Source organism: Lepisosteus platostomus, chromosome 10, assembly GCF_059453375.1.
Source record: "Lepisosteus platostomus isolate fLepPlt1 chromosome 10, fLepPlt1.hap1, whole genome shotgun sequence".
Classification (NCBI taxonomy): domain Eukaryota; kingdom Metazoa; phylum Chordata; class Actinopteri; order Semionotiformes; family Lepisosteidae; genus Lepisosteus; species Lepisosteus platostomus.
The window spans coordinates 11,882,160-11,902,973 of NC_142620.1; the positions used below are offsets into that span (position 1 = coordinate 11,882,160).

At 38.0% G+C, this 20,814-nt stretch overlaps 1 protein-coding gene across 10 annotated transcripts in view; it reads right to left on the minus strand.

The window, feature by feature from the left end:
- The window catches only part of eml1 (EMAP like 1), a 77,019-nt gene that overhangs the window by 41,831 nt on the left and 14,374 nt on the right, over positions 1-20,814 (minus strand). Inside the window, exon 1 of one of the 10 annotated variants that reach the window (XM_088648187.1) lies at positions 14,094-14,565. The exons of 7 other annotated variants lie outside the window; for them this stretch is intronic. In XM_088648187.1, coding sequence (XP_088504313.1) covers positions 14,094-14,160 — 67 coding nt within the window. In that variant the 5' untranslated portion in view covers positions 14,161-14,565. Of the gene's footprint in view, positions 1-14,093; positions 14,566-20,814 lie in introns of those variants that run through there. 2 more of the 10 variants (XM_088648190.1, XM_088648191.1) reach the window with 2 other exon arrangements.

Genomic DNA, 20,814 nt, shown 5'->3' on the forward strand with positions numbered 1-20,814 from the left:
AAAGGGCACGATTCAACAGTTACCGTAGGCACAACATATTTCAGTTTGCCTGAGTGTCTCACATTCTCCCTCTCCATTCCGGCACATCCCTCCACATTGAAGAATGAAGACAGGAAGTGAGAGAAGCTCTGCCTTTCTTGCGAGTTGCCTTAGAGCTTGTTGACACAAGTCACAGTCGATCAAGGACCCAGAACCGCTCTCCAATTATCTTTCAGAGTATCAAACCACAGTGAGTTCAAAAAGGGAGAAAAGAGAAGAAAAAACCCCAGAAAGCAATCTGGTTTAATCCCAGCTGTCACAAAGCAGTGGGATGCCTGAAAGAAGCTTATTAGCTAATGAACTAGCAGATTACAGGGACTTGTAAAGGTTTTAGTTCCCATAAATAGATCTGGATGAGCACTGCGATTTTAAGAACTATGTCCGTGGCCTCTCTAAAACATGACATCCTGCTAAACGAATACATGTTTTACACGTCTGTTTTACATTACTGTATCAAATTTCATAGTTGGCTGACATGTCTGATTAGCACAACATGTGGTTTGCTCCGTCCACCGGGGAACAGCGAGCTCAGTGAAAGACAATACTACACAGGTCTGTTTAAATCTGTTTAAAATGCCAGACATTCAAGTGCGTTCAGTCCAGAAACCATGTGTGTGCACCAGCAGCTATAGCAGGGTCTCCCAATTCTCAGGGTCTGGGACCTGTAGGTTTTCTGTGTCTCTTTAAATTGGCAACAGTTTAGTGCTATGCAGAAGGGATGAATTGGTCCCATTATACCTTAATTGAATCAATTTAACATGTCTCTCAAGAGCCGTTCATAACCCAAGGAGACATACTGTAGAAAACCTGCTGGATTCCAAACCTTGAGGACCAGAGCTAGGAAAACTTGACCTAGAGTGTGTAACGTACACAGAAACAAGTCTATTTCTGCGAAAAAGTTGAATATGTTGAGTCACTCAAGTCGAGTGCCATTCCACAATTCAACATATTCTTATTTACACATACTTGATACTTGAAGCTGTTCTGCAGGCTATCCTCTCCCTTCTTGTCCACACCTGCAGCCTTGACTGGCTTGGAGGCAAGTTGAACTGGGAAGCTCATAACATGCTGGGGAATAATATTAGCATGCAAGCAGCTCCTTTTCTGCACACAAGTGGGACGCCGCTAACTCCGCGATAGAGCATCAGTCTTCTATGGTCACTGCATCACATTTTGACATTGACAAGTTTCATAAAGCCCTGTGAGAAGCCTCAGTGAATGAAAAGCACTATATAAATGTAATGACTATTGTTCAGCAGATAATCCTCTAGTCTCTGTCAGAGCAGACTGGGTCCTCGGTGCCAGTCCATAGAAGGGGATGGCTGCTGGGCCCCCAGCAATCTGAGGTGGCACAGGAAGAAAGGGCATGCAATTCAGAAGATGATGCTATTTATCTTCAAAGCCTTATTCAGGACAGAAATTGGCACATTGCACGGAGAGGATTAGTGGGATATTGAGCCGACATCTTTCAGCACACTGGTTATCTTAAACCTCGGGGCTTCATAGAGGGATTAGTGCTCTTTTAAATTCAGGTGTTTAGTTTTATCGGCATAACAGAAATTTCTTGGACTAACAACACATTGGGGGTCATTGAGTCATGATATTACTATATTTCTTGAGCTGGATTCCTTCATTTTTAATTCTTCATTCTTAACGTTTGCATTTCGGGTGGGATGCAGTTCTAGAAGGTGAAAAATCAACATTCATTTCAGTGCAAAAAGTTATGCTTTATTTTCAAAAACCATCAAAAACACATAGTAGTAAACTGAAAATGTTGAAATTGTTAGCTTTGGGAAAATTAAAACATGATAATTAAAAAAACATCAGTATCTAAAAATATCTGTTCCAATTCAACCTCCTACCTGAGTCAGAAACAACTAAAATTTACCTCTTAAAACAATAAACAATTTAGGAGGATACACTGCTGCTATTTTACATCTACACCAAAGAAAACTGATCTTGAAAACGTGATTGTATTCAATGGAAAGAATCAATTGCACACCATTACTGCACAGACAGTGCAGAAGGAAAACAACAGAGAAAACACAAAAATTTTGAGGATTATTCAGGGCAGTGAATAAAAGATGCAGTTAAGCATCACAGCTTTGCATCTCCTTCTGCTGTTCTAAATCAATATGATTTCAAGATGGAGAACCTAAACTTACATAGCAGTTTGTCCATAGCAGGCTTTAAAACAGAACAATGAAAAACCCCAGTGCTCTGTTCACACCTCATCTCTACTATCCTTATGCCATTTGGTTTTCAGAAGCCCTATTTCACAGCAAACAGGCAGACACACCAGTGCAGCTTAATAATAATAATAATAATTGCTTACACTTATATAGCGCTTTTCTGGACACTCCACTCAAAGCGCTTTACAGGTAATGGGGACTCCCCTCCACCACCACCAATGTGCAGCATCCACCTGGATGATGCGACGGCAGCCATAGTGCGCCAGAACGCTCACCACACATCAGCTATCAGTGGGGAGGAGAGCAGAGTAATGTAGCCAATTCATAGAGGGGGATTATTAGGAGGCCATGATTAGAGGGGGATTATTAGGAGGCCATGATTAGTAAGGGCCAATTGGAAATTTGGCCAGGACACCGGGGTACACCCCTACTCTTTTCGAGAAGAGCCCTGGGATTTTTAATGACCACAGAGAGTCAGGACCTCGGTTTTACGTCTCATCTGAAGGACGGCGCCTGTTTACAGTATAGTGTCCCCATCACTATACTGGGGCATTAGGACCCACATGGACCACAGGGTGAGCGCCCCCTGCTGGCCCCACTAACACCTCTTCCAGCAGCAACCTTAGTTTTTTTCCCAGGAGGTCTCCCATCCAGGTACTGACCAGGCTCACACCTGCTTAGCTTCAGTGGGTTGCCAGTTGTGAGTTGCAGGGTGATATGGCTGCTGGCGTATGCACAGAGACAGGGAATAGGGAAACTAGACGCAACAAAACACAAACCACCAACACTATGACACCTTTGTTAAAATGGTAACAGACCAGGAAGAGACCTAAATTTTAAATCACTCATTCAGGAAAATGCGAGGAAGAGAATAACTGTATCATGAACTTTGAAGGAGAATACACGTATAGTATATGAGTTTGCTCAAAAAACTTGTATGTTTCAGTAGGTTTAAAATCAATAATAAAAGCAGTCATTTAAAGGTCTGAAAAAGAAACTAAAATGATGTGCAAAAATGGCAAAAGTATTTGATGCAGACTGTTTTGGGTCCTATGTACAAATTGTATCCTGAGGCAAACAATAGCCCCATTTAATTTCTTATGTTTATTTTATTGATTAGGTAAAAGAAATGAACAGAGCCTTCACTGATAACTCATTGAAGTGGTTGTTTGCAGAATGTGCACATAGCTTGCATCTGTTCTGTGAGACCTTGCTTGCTTACCCAACAAGCACAGCATTATGCATGTAGTATAAACAGTATAAAACAAAAGGGTGTGTCTTTTCCAAATACGGAAATGACTTATTGTTGTTTTTTTATTTTAAATATCAAGATTTTGATCTCAAAGTGTCCATGAATAAATGCAAACTTCCAAATCACAATATCAAAAACTTTTAACTACTAGCATTTTCTTAGAAGACCACAATCAAAAATGTCAGCATGTTTTAAATGTGGTGAAATGGAACACTCTCCAAATCCACTACCTTCACATCATATTTAAGAAAGAAAAACCAGAATACAGCAATTGGAAGACTAGGTGTCCCTCTCCCTACATTTTTTCAATGATTTGTATTTCATAACTATGGCTCCAAAATGATTCATTCTTACTACAAATCTCTCCACAGCATTGACATGCTGTTCACTATCTCTGTTCTGTGGTAACCTTCTTCTAGTTTCATTTTCACATTATCCTCTGTGATTGGGTACCCCTGTGACTGTGCTGATGGACACTGCATTGTTACTCTGTTTCAGGTCAATGTAATTACAAGACAATCATTCTCCCCTCTGAAAATGAGATTCTTGGCTCAGGGGATTACAACAGGCTTGAGTGAAAAGGAAAGTTTTGTTTTTATGGAAACTTTGCTGAAGATAAACAGTTGCACACCCAAGAAGATGGTAATGAAAATGGTAAACAAAGTATTTAAAAAATGTTACCAAAATCAAATTTAATAAAGGCTGCATTAGGACATTGTCAAGACATTTAAGCAGATTTGGTTTCACCAAGAAGACAGTTTAAAAAAATCCACGAATTTGTAGGAAGACCTCTCCAGAAGAAGAAAAAGAAAACTCTGGAGTAATAATTTACTTTGTGGCACATTATAAGATAAGAACATAAGAAAGAAAACACAAAAGGAGGCCATTTGGCCCATCTACTCGGATGATAATACACGTATTATTGATCCAAGGATGTCATCCTGATCTCTTGATAGAAACCAGTATGTTTCCTTAATATGCTTAACCATGAACATTGTACTATGCTGTACTGCCGTTGTATATAAAGGTATGTCATAGCACTGCTTTCCCCAACACATTTCTAATCTAGATGTCATTTAATCTTCTGCCATTTAAGGCACAGTAGACTTTATGTTTTTCGGGGCAAAATGGAATTTGTTTTTATCAAAGTAATTTATATCAAGGGTTTGTTGAGTTATTTTACAAACTTTTTAAAAAACTTAATTAACAATTATTCATAAAAATATAATAAACATTCGACCCTATTATTATAAAAAGAAAAATTTGACCACAGGCACAATACGGTATCAGTACAAACTTTGATTCTCAAACCTAAACCTGGAGAAAAGAAAACAGCAAAACCTCCTTTGCAAGGTTACAGATTTGGACCAGTCAGTCCATGCTTTGCAATCTGCTTATTCAAAAATATTCGAAGTTTCATGAACTTTAAAAATATGAATATTCAGCAAATAGTTTAGCTATTTTGTTCTCCCTTGCCTCTCTCATAACGGCTTTTATAGGACAGTGAACACTAAATTTTTAATATTTATTTCATGCACCAGTAGACATTTTTTCTTAAATTAGCACTTGAGGCTAAGCAAGAATATTTTCATATGCCTTCCATGTTAAATATATTCTTTAATTCCTCAATTCCTCAGCAGGGCCTGAGGACCTATACTTGTTTTGGCCAGATTTGCCAATTAATACAAGCATGTCCACTTTACATCTGGGAGTCTTTTATCATTGTTTTATGACAAGAAGCAATTATGAATCACTAAATATAGCACAAGGTATCTATTAGACCAGCCAGATTTAACTCTGCTTTCTTTAAATTAGGTTCAAATGGAAGAACTACACCCTACCTATATAATCCTTAAAAGACAACCAACACAGCCACTGGGATCTTCCAGTGCATCCCAGATCTTTGCTATTCGTGCTGCTTTCACAGACTTTCTCTGGGGATATCACTGCAGTAGGCTAGCGTGGTCTTTGCTAAAGCGATCAGTCTCTTAACTATTTAGCATCATTAACATCTTCACATTCAGAAAACCTCTCAGCTACATTTCATCCTTAAAGGTTCCTTCTGCTATTTCATTTAGCTGCTGGTATACTCAAGCAAAGTCACAGGGTATTACTTCATGCATTGTGACCATCTTAGTTACACTAAGAGACAAGTTGCACGACTGCCTTTCACCAGATTTCTGCTCAGTTTTTGCAGATTAATTTTAAGTACATAATATGTCAGTAATTCAACTCAGATTTCTATAAACCGCTTTCTGGACACAGTACAGAATGTTAATTCATGATTTATAAAGAATTCAACATGGAACTAAATGAACCTCAATCTGAGGTTCTCTTTAAACAACTGCATGCACACATCTTTGTGGCTACTGAGGCAGGTGAAGAGTATAGCATGCAGCTTTTGAAAATGTCTTACACACCAAGAGTCCTCAATCCACATCTGTTCAAAGCACCAGCCCCTGAAGACCTGGGAGAAGCTGTTAAACGTATCCAATTAAGCCAAAAGGGTGTGTCTTTTCCAAATACGGAAATGACTTATTGTTGTTTTTTTATTTTAAATATCAAGATTTTGATCTCAAAGTGTCCATGAATAAATGCAAACTTCCAAATCACAATATCAAAAACTTTTAACTACTAGCATTTTCTTAGAAGACCACAATCAAAAATGTCAGCATGTTTTAAATGTGTTGAAATGGAACACTCTCCAAATCCACTACCTTCACATCATATTTAAGAAAGAAAAACCAGAATACAGCAATAGGAAGACTAGGTGTCCCTCTCCCTACATTTTTTTCAATGATTTGTATTTCATAACTATGGCTCCAAAATGATTCATTCTTACTACAAATCTCTTACAGGCCCAGTTAGAGCAAATACTGCAAACATACTTATCCTTCAGAACCAGGTGTGGGGACCCAAACAATGTTATGACATTGTTATAACTATTGTTATGTAGAGTATGTAGAAGCTTCAGGAGGGATGACAGCAGCCAGAGGTCTCCCACTCCTCTGCAACTCTAATGCATAATTGTCCATGAAGTCACTTCCTGAAAAACTATAAATACTATACATGAACCCCTTCTCTCCTTCACATTTGTCTCCTGCATCCCTCCTCTCAACCTGTGCAGCTCCCCTCTGGTTAACCTCTCTCTCTTTATTGGAGACCTGACTTCCTCATCATACAGTTGATCCTCATCAAGCAAGTTAAGCCTACCTTTCTCATACCTAACTCCTCGATAAACACTCCTGAAGGCATTTTCTCATTGGATGAGGTTATTCCTTACAAAATATTACGCACCATTTGTGTGTAATTTGTGTCTTTATTTCTGCAATTTATAGAAAGTGTAACCATCTGTTTTGTATTTGTAACCGAAAGAGAGCTGGACTTCCTCAAAGGACCAAACTGCATCAGAGAATGTGAACACCTGCTCACCAGCTGAGAAAAATAAAGAAAAAGTATCTAGTTAAGTGTGCAGATCTGTACTCTTCCGTTTGCCCGTTTTTTAAAGCATGAAGATCTTTTTGAACAGTTGTATAATTAGATTGGTTGAGTCACTGCTTGAGGTCACAATGTCATGTTCTGTGATCTATGATGCAGTCTGGTCCTTTGAACAAACAGCAGGTACACTTCATCTCTGAAATGTAAAGCATGATTACATTTACTGGTCATTTAAAATTGCCCTTTACAATGAACATTTTTGGAAAATGAAACATTAAATTTGGGGATCCTGATAATTAATAAATTACATTTAATATTATATTGACAGGTGTAATAACATGCCTGCAAGAAGACAGCATGTGCCATGTTTTATCACAACTGTTGCACAGGTCCTCCGTACTCAACTGCCACAGTTGAAGGGGTGATATACATAAAAAAAGGGCTGTCTGCTTCTTCAAAGGAAATAAAAACCTACTTTATAATCAGAGGTACAGTAGCCTCGACTCAGTATAACTTAGCTAGTACAACAATCTAACACACTGGATTTCACCACTCCTGTTTTAGACTGAAAAATCCCACATTTTGTCCATAACAGCAGAAATAAATGTCAGTAATGTGTTTAAGTTTATGCTTACAATTGCCCTGCACTTGGCTCAAATCCACATGCGTGTCCACTTTTTTAACCCCATAAAATGCACATGCAGCCCTTAGCTAGTTGTCAAAGGTCATTGTTCTCCACTTCCATAATTCACTTCTCTCCCCTGTGTCTGGCCTTTATTATTACCCTGCTGTCATTTGTTTTATTTCTCCTGCTGTCTCCAGGACATTTTATTGCATCTTTGGTAAGGGCCTAGGACACTATAATTCTTTGTCTAGCAAAGCATTAACCTTGCTGCAAGGGTGCTCAGGGTCAGCACTTTTAAGAAAGACATGTATAGTCCACCACATGAGCCCTTCTCATCTTTTGCCAGTAACCAAGGCTGTAAGCATGCAAAGCCTCTAAGTCAAGGACCGAGACTGGGCCCAATAGATCACAAGAAATTCTTTGCCTTCCTCAATCTCCTGTTGTGTCAATTGTCCTCAGAAGTACACTAAATCAGTATGAAGTCAACTAGGCTTATAAGCTGTATATTACTAGAATGTTCTGCATTTCTATGTACTACAAAGGTATTGATAAATATATAGTCTACACTGTACTGTACTATGTGCCTTACAATCTTCAAAATATCCCTCTGCTGTGCTATGGGTTATAACGTTTTCAGATTTTATCATCACAAAACCTCATGATATTACATCTACTACTCCAGTTACTACAACATGGCTATATAAGAATAAAGCAAAAAAACCTCCAGAGTGCAAGAATCTGTGCCAAAAAGAAATGAGAGAGAGCTAAACCCTGGGTTGAACAAGCCTGTATCACAGAACTCTTCAGAATTAAAAATAGCTATTGTAATACCAGGCACATGATTGCTGGTACTGCAAGCTGGTAAATCCCCTGGCAACATCCCCCTGCAACAGCGTGGAATCACCAATCAGGCATGGCAATAAACAAAGAGAGCACAACCAGTGCAGGAAAGCCGATGCAGTTTATCACCAACCGAGAGGAGCCCTGCTCCTGTGATCCGAGGAATCAGGACAGGGGAAGGACTGTAAAGATGAAAACGGAACAATAAGCTGGATCTGTCTTTTAAATGATGTAACCAGCCTTCCCTCCTTATCGTTCCCTTTCACCTACTTTTTTTAGCCAGATGCTCCGCTTCTTTTTCTTTTTAATATAAAATGTCTTCCTCAAGATCAATATTAGATCAATATAATATAATAATATTATATCCATACATAGTATCATCTGTCAATCTCCTTGGATGCCTGCTACCCACATAATTCCAGTGTGAAAGGTATTCTACTTCTGATCACATTTCAAACATGAATACAATGAGATTTTTTAAAAATTGTAAAAAGAAGAATAAACGGGCCCCAAGCTTTTCCCCCCCCAATTGCTCCTAACAAAAAACAGCTGGAGATCAAATCGATGTGATAATACACAATAAATAAATTCACTTTTTAAATAGCTCTCTCATAACAATCAATAGTGTATGAAAAAGGAAAAACTCATCATTGTAGACAGAGGATATTCCAGTAGTGACAGACAGAACAGAGGAAACAATTACAAAACTGTGTAACAATGGGGAGTGGTAAGCACTTTTGAAAACACTTACATTCATTTAATTATTTAATATTTAATTATTTAATAACTAAAACATTATTTACATTATTTAAGAGCTACATTACACCTTCATTTATTTATGTAGTGAATGGAGAGAGGGATTTTTTAAATAAAAGGCACAAGACATCTTACAAGAGAATTGTACTTTTGTTTTATTCTGTTGAGTATCATGGACTGATTTTGTTTACTTCAAAACAGAAGGTCTTCTGTTTTATCTGAAAAAAGATCATATAGTCTGAATGACATGACAGAAAATAAAAAGATTTTGTGGTAAGCTATGTTTTTCTAAAGTAAACAGTATGAAACTAATGGACAATGATAATTCCCGAGTGAAGGGCTGGAGCAATTTCAGAGACTGCTTTTTACTGTATATACTGTGAGTAGTTACAGTATTGAAAATCCTAGCTCTGACTCAGCATGGATGCACTGCCAAAAGTGCTTAGTTTTAGGCTGTAATATAAGCAGAGGGTTAATGCTAATCTCTCCACAAATCTAGGCTAACAATTGACCATGGGCCTGTTAATGCCTTGAGATTGCTAGGCTCTGTGACACATCAGCTAATGAGTGAAGAGCAGAGTAGGTTGGAAAGGAACACCTGGGAACATTTGGTAAGTACTGTATGTTCCAGGATACCTCAAGCAGAGAGTCAAAATTTGTTTGGGTATTGATTGTATTGAATATGTGTTTATTGTATGGTGGTTCCCAATCCTGGTTCTGGTGACCCACACACCTGTTGGTTTTTGTTCCTGCTGAGCCCTCAGTTACAAAACCAAACCTTTCATAGACTTACAGTAATAGCAAAATTAATCTAGACTGTTTGGTCCTAGCTCTTGAACATGTTGGAGCTTTAACCGTATTTTTTTCTGTAAAATAAAATCCCAAACTTGTGACAAGAAACAAAATGCAAATATTCCAATGAAGCAATGTCTTAGATTAATTAAGGCCTCGATAGTATGATTAAGGTGGGATGGAATGAAAACCAGCATAGCTGATGCAACCTATGCTTCTAGATTCACAACACATGAATCATGTATCTGGTCTATCTTCTTAATGTTTCTACATGTGGAAAAAATATTTGCATATTTCTTAGGTTCTGAAAGATGGGTGCTAACATGATTTCCATTCACTGCACAAGCACTTAGTAATTAAGTAATATAGTGTCATGTGAGTGTGTGCGTCCCCATCCAAACAGATGTGACTTACTGTACAAGACACGTCTAAAGACCTTCACAGGAAAGCTGTCAAACCCATATCAAGAGGTCAACTGAAAAATTGTACAGTCAGCAATGACATCACACACAGCTTAATACCTGCAACAGAACACAAACCATCTTACAGATCTGAGCACATTCTTGGCAAGTAATCTATCCTAGTGAAAGGAACTGGAATCATTTCCAAAGTCTTTGAAATGAAACAAATTGTAGAGTTCTGTGTTTGCACTACTCCTGTGAAGACACCACTTTTTCTTTTTTTCTGTTTTCTGATTAAACAGCTGCTCTTTGGAATTTTCTCCCTCAGGATGTAAGATGCATTTCTTCACTATCTCATTTCAATTGTATTTCAGTGCTATCCAATTTGACCTGCAATCACAAATTTCTTCATCAGTATGACACAAAACCAACGCTTTTAATTTGCAGGTCTGTCTTCAGTTGAGATAAAGAATCACTGAAATGTGCATCATTTGTAAACATTTTCTTTTGAATAGATATTTAATTATTCCTCAACCTAAATGCACAGCACACATCGATAAAAATATAAACACCTCAATGTCTGACCATAAAGTAAAATGTCATTTCACTCCAGCTTTCTTTGTAATTAAGAAATAGACAATCTAATGAGAAACTCATAAATTGAGTTATTTAGCATCACAATAAACTGAGTAGTTTGTGTATTCTAAAATATTGATTTTTAACACGTAATTAGGTAAAGGGAATGCCAACCCACTCAATCGGAAAAGAGTATAGTGTATTAAAATAATGGCCATGGAAGGTATTCATCTAGATTAATAGGTCAACTATAGTAGTTCTGCCACAGATGCCACAGAGTGTTCTCTTTCCTGACCTGGTGCACCACAGACTGATGTTTCATGGGAGAAAACTATCTACAGTGCACTGCTGTATAGAATTAAGAAAGGCAATAGCATTCTACTGAACAAGAAGATGCATTCCAGGAGAATCGTGGAACAAATATAGTATATTACTTTTAGAAGAAGCTGCCATGTGCTTTCAGGGATCCGTTTATATTTAAATATTTAAATTTAAATATATTTAAATTGTATGATTCTTAGCTAGTTCTATTTTCTCTTAAAAAAACAATAAATAGCAAAGTGACTAATGTCCCTTTAAAGATCTATCAATCTACCTATATTATACAAGTCCAATTTATTGTACTGCTGGAACACTTCAATGCCTCTCCAATTCCTAGCCCACTCAATATAGTTTTTAAGATGTTCATCTATAATTTACCAGACATCCAGAATTCTGCACCGATGACATGGTTTATAAGACGCATTAGAAACTTTAATATGACAACTCCACAGACTAAAGGGACTAAACCTCAGGAAAATGGTGCTTTGATTGAGGATTTTGATCTGAGCCCTTTAAATAACCCAGTTCACCCAAAACTATCCAGAGGGGATTCTGATCTCAAACTTGCATCATTTTAGGAAAAACAAAGCAGACATTCACGCTGGTGGCCATATTTCTGTGCCAGACACCCCCGCCTTTCCACACATACAGAACTGATGTAGAAGGGCTTCATGGGAAAAATAAATCTCAGGTCTCAAGATGTGCCCAAACACAGTGCTGAAATGTAATGAGGACTCAAGAACTGTGAGGTGGGGGAGTACAAGACCTAATTAATAGACAGCTTCTGGAGACACCTTTCAACAAGCATTATTCACTTGTTTACAGAAATCCGGGCAGCCCAAGGACAAGGAACAATGTAAATACATAATTTATACTATTGCCATTATTAATTGATATTACTACTAAAAATGTTACCAGCAATTCATGCATTAGTGGTTGAAGTAGTAGAGTTAATGTCAGTAGAAGTCATTTCTTTTAACCTTTTTAGATCATCTTGAGAGCTATAACACAGCAACAAGACAGAATTATAACATTTTCAAATTATGGGCTTTAATACATAAGAAATGACACATAACTGCTTTTCTATTGAAGGTAAACTTCAACAGAATCGAGATTGAATACAAACTCAACAAATATATAGGATCAGTTTTTGTCTCCTTCATACAAGTTCACACCTGTACTTACACCTGTTTTTCTGGTTGTCCAGGTACTGTAAGATGCCTTACATTTCTGAAAACCAGCAGTTGCATCAGGTCAGGACAAACTCCACAGCTGAAGCAACAGCACTCTGTCACATATAGTAGGTGTGCTGCCTAAGTTTGTTATTTAAGTACACAGTCATAAAATGTTTAACAAATGAGAGGTGAACCAACATTTTGATGCAGTTTTTCTGTGTTATACGTAACACAGATCATGCCATAATTCTGATGTTAGGTACACAGGTCAATTTCTTTCTTACGATACTTTTGTAAAAACATTCTGAAATCTTGAAATTTTATATTAGACTTTCAACATTTATCAAGCTGTGGTTATTATCATGGTCTGTTAAACATTTAAACTTTGTTTTATCACACTTGTGAATAAACATTGCTTTTATTACAAGAAGTGTACTGATATCAGTTTTGCAAACAGAAAAGTAACGAGCAATTGTTTTCACTCATTCTATTTGCTCTGTTGTTTTACAGGCTATAATGAAGATGAATGAGCCTTCACTGAATATCTTCACAATAACCCCACAGTAGTCTTATGTAAGAGAACCAAACTTACAAAGACAATAAAACCAATATATGCTCCCACAAATTCATGCCCTCATCACCTATGCACTCGGATATTAACTAGAAATCCGTGTATAACAGCAAAGATCCACTAAGCTTAACTTAATATGTTCTTAATGACGACAGAGCCAGAGAGTGTGACAGGAAGGAGAAAAAAACAAAAATTAAACAGCACTTTGCATGTATACATGACCGACACAAGATAGAGACTCACTAAACTGCTCACACTAGACAAAGAAGATACTAATACTGAATTCGGAATCTTTGAAAGATAACTAAAAAAGGACAAACCAACTCTTTTTTATATTATTAGAACATAATCTTTATCCACATGACCATGCCTGTATTTGTGAAATAACGATAACATTAAAGTACATTCCTTAAACTAACATTTTTCTACGACCAGCTGCAACCCTTTATCCAGCCTAACATTGTTAAAACTGTATGTAACAAAACACTCTCCTTAATTAAAAGCTCCCATTTGCTTCATTCATTTTATATATTCAACTGAAAACAATAGTACTGAATAAATTCAAGGAACCACACGCAGATTCAAGAAAGGTAAAATAATACAGCAACCTAATATCAATTTAATTTATTATTAAAGATTCTGAAAACACCAGATGGCTTCTAATTAAAAGGCTGAAAGCTGGAAAAATTTCATCAGTTTAACAAGACTCCATTACTGTGTTTAAATCATTTTGCTCCCATAGGGATGAAATTAAAATGTATTTCGTCATACACTATTCATGCCAAAAATACAACTTGCTGCACAGTTTTTCAAAATGCGCAAGCCAAACAGGACTGTTTTTCAAGTTTTCCTTTTGTCGTTAAAGCTCACAGAATTGGTTCCAAAACAAAGCTTTTAACCACAGAGAAAAAAAAAAGTTTCATTCTCTCAAAACAAAAAACAAAATTAAGAAGTACAGCAAAATCTGTGAGCGGGGCTATGTCTTGCGCTTTGGCAAAAACAGCCCTGCTGAACTGAACTCTGGTGTCCAGTTTTTTTTTTAAGCAGGAACAGACTCCTGTCAGCCAGAGAAAAGGGAGGAAAAAAAATTCGGTAAGGCAAAAGTGTGTAGTTACCATTGCAGAACTGGAGCAGCGACGAAGTGTCATACAGACTGCTATAGCTGGAAAACCCGTCCTCCATTCTAGACCTCCAGTCTCCCTCTCTCCCGTGACACTCCGTTACTTTAGTTTGCCTGCCACCGCAGCTCTTCCTCCATTCAACATCCAGCTTTCTTGGGTCGACCTGCCAGTGTCAGTTACCATGGCAACCCCTTCACTCCGATTATGTCATGTGAACACAACCTTCTTTCTGAATGGAGTGTGGTTGGTGGTGGAGACAGAGGAGTGGGGGGAAAGTTAAAAAGAGCGTCTCTTTCTTTTTCAGGTTTTCTTCTCTCCCCCCCACCCTCCCTTTGATCCTTCCCCGTTTCGCTGTCCGCAGCTGTGCAGCGTTAAACCGTGTACTGATCTGTACAAGGAAACAAGCTTTGGAAGGCTTGGCTATAAGGAGGGCTGGCTCAGAGATTTGAGTGTGTGTCAGAGTGCCTGTGTTGGTGTGTGTGTATATATAATGCCTCAGACACTCTGAAGAGCTGCCAAACAGCCTTCTCCAGTTCCGGCCTGACAGTAAATTTGGACCAGTAATAACTCAGTACTGAATTCCTTTCAAAATACAACCCCTCTGCCATGTACCAATGAGCACAAAATACACACCAGCAACTCACTACCTAATGAAAAACGGGCGGGGGAAGCGCAAATAAAAATAGTGCATGGAAAAAAAAATGTAGCCAAGACTGGAAACGGGAGGAAGATGGAATTTAAAGCAAAACTCCACTACTCTTGAATTATACTGTAGATTTATTTAAAATACATGCGATCTACAGAGGGGAGATTGTCAAGACAGAATATTAATGACAAGACAGCACAGGGATCAGTATAGGCGTTCACCTTTTTTGGAGATGCTTCTTGTGTTATGTGAAATTATACATAGGGAACTTTTTTTTCCATTTGTAAATAGTGTCTTAACTCAAACTTTATTTTCTTCAGTTAATTTAAAGTATACAAGAAGTTTCCTGATGCATCCACACAGAGAATGAAGATGATTAAGCAGCCAAACCTGTAGCAAGAACAGCTCCTCAACCAGTCCTGACAGGATGATATCTACCTACACGTAAATACACCCGACTATTCCCAGCTTTAGAACACCACGTTATCTCTGAATGCCAAAGCTAGGGTTCAGTTCACTTTGTTTTGTGAACAGCATCTTAAAACTGCTCTGTTAAAAGGAAACTTTAAAAACTACTGTTTTTCCCCACTGGCGAGAGAATGGGAAAGGCAGAAGGTGGAGAGAGACATGTGGCAGAAAAAAAAAGGACGGAGGAATGGGTTGTTATAAAGAATGAAATAAAACGCAAACGTCGGACAGAGGTAAAGGAAACAAGGCGTTGAGGAGGTGACAAGCCGAATCAGGAGATAAGACGACCAAGTAACAGGAAGACGTTTTCCTGTTTTTGAATAATTTTAACCGCTTGATTCTAATTAAAGCGCAAAACAGAATACACAATGTAGAAAAAATGGGTGCTCAGAAAAACCGAGAAAAGGGAATGAAAATAACAGGGACTCTTATTGCAGAATAGTCTCACGTACTGTGTTCTAGCCAGAAATCCCTGCGAGTCATTAGGCAGTCCCAGAGACTTGGCGGAGAAGAGGGGCTTAGAATATTTTGGACTTTTTTAAGCGATAAAAAAGCAACATCTTATCCCCATACAAAATAAAATAAAAAAACAATATGAGTCTGTCCAAAAACAATCATATCCTGTAGCCTTATCTGTTCTTAAACAGACGTCTTTTTCAATGTAAACACCAAAGGAAAGAAAAAAATCAGGCTCTCCATTCGGGTGGTGAGTCTACAGAAGAAGCCACCGGGGAAAACCACTTTAAATTATTCATAGCCTCAGCACGGGTGGAAATATGCATAATGATAACTACATGGCCTATATTTACTCTTCAAACATTGTTCTTCCTTTCCAGACAACAAAAAGACACAACGCACATCCTGAGATAGAGATGTAATTCTGCTCATTTCTGACATGTCCTGCTGTCCGTACAGCAGGGTGTGTTGCACTTTGGATAGCTCAGTGCAGGCTCACTTCCACAAGACTCTCTCTAATTAATTCTCTAATTCAGTTTGTTGCGTGAAAAGGCTTAGGGCTTCTGGCTCAGTATGGAAGCTCTTTGTACACTGAGTGGCAGTCAGAAGCAACACATGTGGTATAAACCCCATAATGTATTAATGAGGCAGACTGCACACAGGACAGGCATGTTCACAGAACCCACACTGTGCCACGCAGGGATTAATTGCTTCTCTTCGCTATTCGCTATTTACTGGGGCACACCAAGTAATGGTTACAGTATAGAACCCATTAAACATTTTAATCTATGGATTATATCTGAATAGTAATGCAAACGCTATCTGTAATATTTTAGATTTTGTCCACTTGCTACATGCTTCCACCTTCAATTTCATCCTCCATTATTATACACGGTGACACCTGTAAAAAATGGGATTAATTTAAAAATAACAAGTGATTAGAATTTATACAGAATTTAAACTTTATCAGAATCCTTTAGCAGAATGTAGATATGAAATACAGAGCTAGAGGCGGGATTATTTTCCAAGCAGAACCTAATAACCTACAGTAGGTAAGAGGATGGTGGTGACAACACAATCCTGAAGGTCAAGACGTTAATGCTGAGAAGCACTGTAACCTTTTCTACACTAAAGATTATCCAGGCTTCTTAAGGGCCTAGGTGCAGAGGCAGCTGTAATTGACAGTGGTGTGGAGCAGTGGCTAGGGTTCTGCACCTATAACTGTAAGGTTGTGGGTTCAAATCTCAGGTGGGATCATGTTATTGTAACCTAGAGCAGGACATGTCACTAAAATCGTTCCTGCGAAATACCCATCTGTATAAACTGGGTGCAAAACTGCCAAATACATTAGTAAGGACTAAACTGTTCACGTCCTGTGTGTCTTTCAGCCAATTTAAAAGAAAAGATGTTCAGCATTAATTCAAATTAGGAAAAAGATTAAATGTCAGATGCTGCCAAGGCTCTGTTAATTACCTTTATCAAATACCACTCCCTAATTTGATAGTCGTGTTTAAACCACACTGAACGTGGCAGCTATGCATCAATATTCCTTGACAACCCTGGGAATTCCAAGGAGCAGCAACAGCAAGTTGCAAATTTAGAAAAAGTCTGATTTCTTTGAGGAATTTCACAGGGTAACTCATGAAACCTTACAGCTGCTGTGCCGGAACATCACTCAGCCTTTACCTTGAGAGTGTTCGAAGTTCACAGGTGTTCCTCTGGCAGTGTGTGAGCCATTCGATTCTCTGGCTGATGGCTGGTGGTGTGAACAGAGATGCCTACTCACCCTCCCATTGTTCAGAGCTGCGGCTGGCTGCCTTCCAGCACAGCACTAGACAAACATAGCTCAGCACACAGGAGAAAAAACCACTGAACTATTTTGACTTTTGAATTTGCCAAGCAGAGCAGCATATGCCACAGTACATATCCTAATACTAATACTATAGGCTATCTGTCCCTATAGAAATATATATACACACACACTATATATTGCTATAGTAATCCACAAATGGACATAAACCCATAATTTTTCAGAAAACTAATTGAAAAAGGGATGATTAATTCTTATTTTCACAATTCTTCTAATATTAAATCCTGTTAAGAACAGTACTTCAAAGGAGTAACCGAAAGTGGTTCAACTGGTAAAGGCCTTGTCCAGGTGAGCTCTATGATATCCAAGCATTATGGGATTGAACCTCAGTCATACCACTAGCCAGTGACTGGGATTCCCAAAGCGACAGTGTGCAACTGGCTGAAGGCCACTGAGGGAAGGGAGGGAGAGTGATCAACTGGCCAGGGTACTCTAGGCTCTCAGGAACACAGTGACCACCATGGCCTCGTCATTAAGGAGAGCACCTTTCCTCCAGTCAGCACAGGGCCTGGTGCACAGGGTCAAGCTCACAACGCCTTGATTAATAGATGGGTGGCTTGAAAGCGGGCACTTCAGAAAAGTCTGCCAACACAGAGAAGGTTATTTTACTTTATGCACAGTCATGGGGATCACAGTCGCGAGCCAAGACAAGAAAAACCACACAAGTGGGTATAAAAGAAAATAACTGGATATTCGAAATTCTAAAAAAAAAAAAATAGATTTAGTTATTTTAGCTAGTCAGAGTAGGACTTTCTATTAAGTACAAGAATATATGTTTGCTCTTTTCAGGACTGCTTCCAGAGCAGATATACCATTAGAGGAACCTGGAACCACACCTGCACACAATATTACAAAAAAGGTCTTACTAGTGTTTCAGACATTTTAACCCACCATTTTTTTGCCTTTTTTATTTCTTTACCACACAACATTTAAAAAAAGTAAATACTGAAACATAAAACACCTGTTTCATAAATAGCTTGCTCAGCTTTTTTCATTTTAGACCTACAGTTGTTTTTACTACCCGCATGAAATGTTCTCTACATGTCTACATTAAATGTCATATGCCAGATGCTTGCCCAGTCTTGAAGGTTGTCTAAATCTTTTGAATTTTCTCTACATCTTCTACAGTGCTTAATAACCCTATTTTACCATCAACAGCAAGAGTGACTCATTTACTAACTTTATCAGAATCTAGACCATTGCTATAAATTAGAAAGATGTGTTCCTTATACAGATTCCAGTGGTACCCCACCAGTTACTTCACCCTATTTTATGCAATCACCCCTTATCTGTACACTGTTTTCTATCCAAGTCTTAGTTCAAGTCCATATATAACATTGAAGGCCTACTGCCTACTAAGAATTCATCCTTTATAGTGTATAACCAGAAAATCCATAAATCCAAAAACAAATTATGCTTGTAACTAGATTTGTTTTTATCTTCTTTTGTTCTAAATGTATGATTTATCTTAAAACATGTTTTTAATCCTGTGTTCATGTTTCAAAGGTTTTGCTTCTTATTAGTATTCTAGAAAACCACCATCCTATATTGACCCATTAAAGCACTAGCAGGTAAAGAACTCCCGCTAAGAAAGTCTAAGAAAAAAGGGTTCAAAAAGAAGGCAGCCCAGCCCCTAGCTGTTTTTCAGTGTTTCATACAGCAACGTTCCTGTATAATCTATTTTTGTCTCATCTCAGCTGCAGTAATAGGATTGTGAAAGCAATAATGTTGTTGACAGTAGGTCATCACCCTCCTGCTTGATAGTAATCAGATCTAAAGAAGAAGAAAAAAGGAAATCAGCAGCCATAAGAGACAGCATCTTACCTGACGTCATAGCATGATCTTTGATTTTATTGAATAAGTTGCATCTCTAGAATGATCAGCATCATGAAGATCTAAACAATATCATCTCTAACACGATGGGGCCATTGCTTTTTTGGACAGGGGGTGGGAGGGAAAGGAGCACTCCCTGTTTTAACTTACTTTTACGCTCAAAAACAGCTGAGTCATGGACATTTAGTACCCAATCCAGAGCACTTTCTTTTTCAGCGCTAAGTGAAATCTAACACAAAACCAAAGTGCAATGCTAATCTATTTGGAAACAATGTTGACATAACTTTTTCACCCACCAACAGCTCTTTTGCAACCCCTAGTCAATCCAGGGAAGAATATTTTTGGAATTAACAGCTGCCAAAATGGGATCTAATTCACTTCACAATGGCTCAAGATTTGGAATGGCCTCCAGATGAAACAGGACCAGAAAACCAAGAATCTCTGCAGGAATTTCATAGTATAGGATTCAGTATAACTGCATATCATTGACTTAGATTGAACTTGGCCATGAGGAAGACTTGAGAATCCTTTTTCAAGGGAAGAGATGAGAATGAGACTTTGCAATGACAAGCCCAATTATCACCATTTTAAATCACCTATTGCAACACCATGGACTTTTACTCTTGCATTATTTATTTTTTTATCTCAAAGCTATGCTATCTATCGCTTTACCCAGTCCTTGGTACATTCCATCAACCTTTCATAATCAAATCTCAAGACACCATTTTTTGTCCATAGAAAGGAATGCATTTGCAAATTGAACAAGGGCTTGAAAAAGTTATGAAAAATGTGCTGCATTTTTAGCAGGAAACATTCATTCCCTATATTTAGAATTTACAAATGAAATCCTGAGCGGTGTTCTCTGGTTCTGCAACATGGTTCATCTTGCTTGCAGCAAATAATATTTGTTGTGTGTGTAACATAGCAACCAGCATCATCCATAAAAACTCAGAGCCCATAGAATATTTATCACTATGGATTTTAGAAGGCAAAAATAACATTAAGGGCAACAGTGTTTGGCACAACAAGCACAACATCAGCAAATTGATCTTTTAAATGTTTGTTTTTCTGTGTTTCTTACTTATCTTACATTTCTGTTATATCCAGGTGTCAGACAAATATTTTCATAAACCTAAATTTGTTTTTAGACCCACAGTAAATTTTACAAGAGCAGAAAGATTTCAAAATTTGCTGTTCTCAATCCTTAAATGTATTGAATTTTCTGTTTCTATTGAATTAAGCTATATTGAACAGCTTAATTTCAAAGATTATTTTCTAAAATACAGAGCAAGGAGGCACGACAGAATAGTGTGATTTAGTGTAGAGAATTTGGGTTTGTCAGACACAGTTCTTAGGCCAATATGCAATGATATACCATAGATGAGGACTAGCCATGCCCTCTCCAGGTCTTGAAGAGCCACAAACCAGCAGGTTTTACAGGT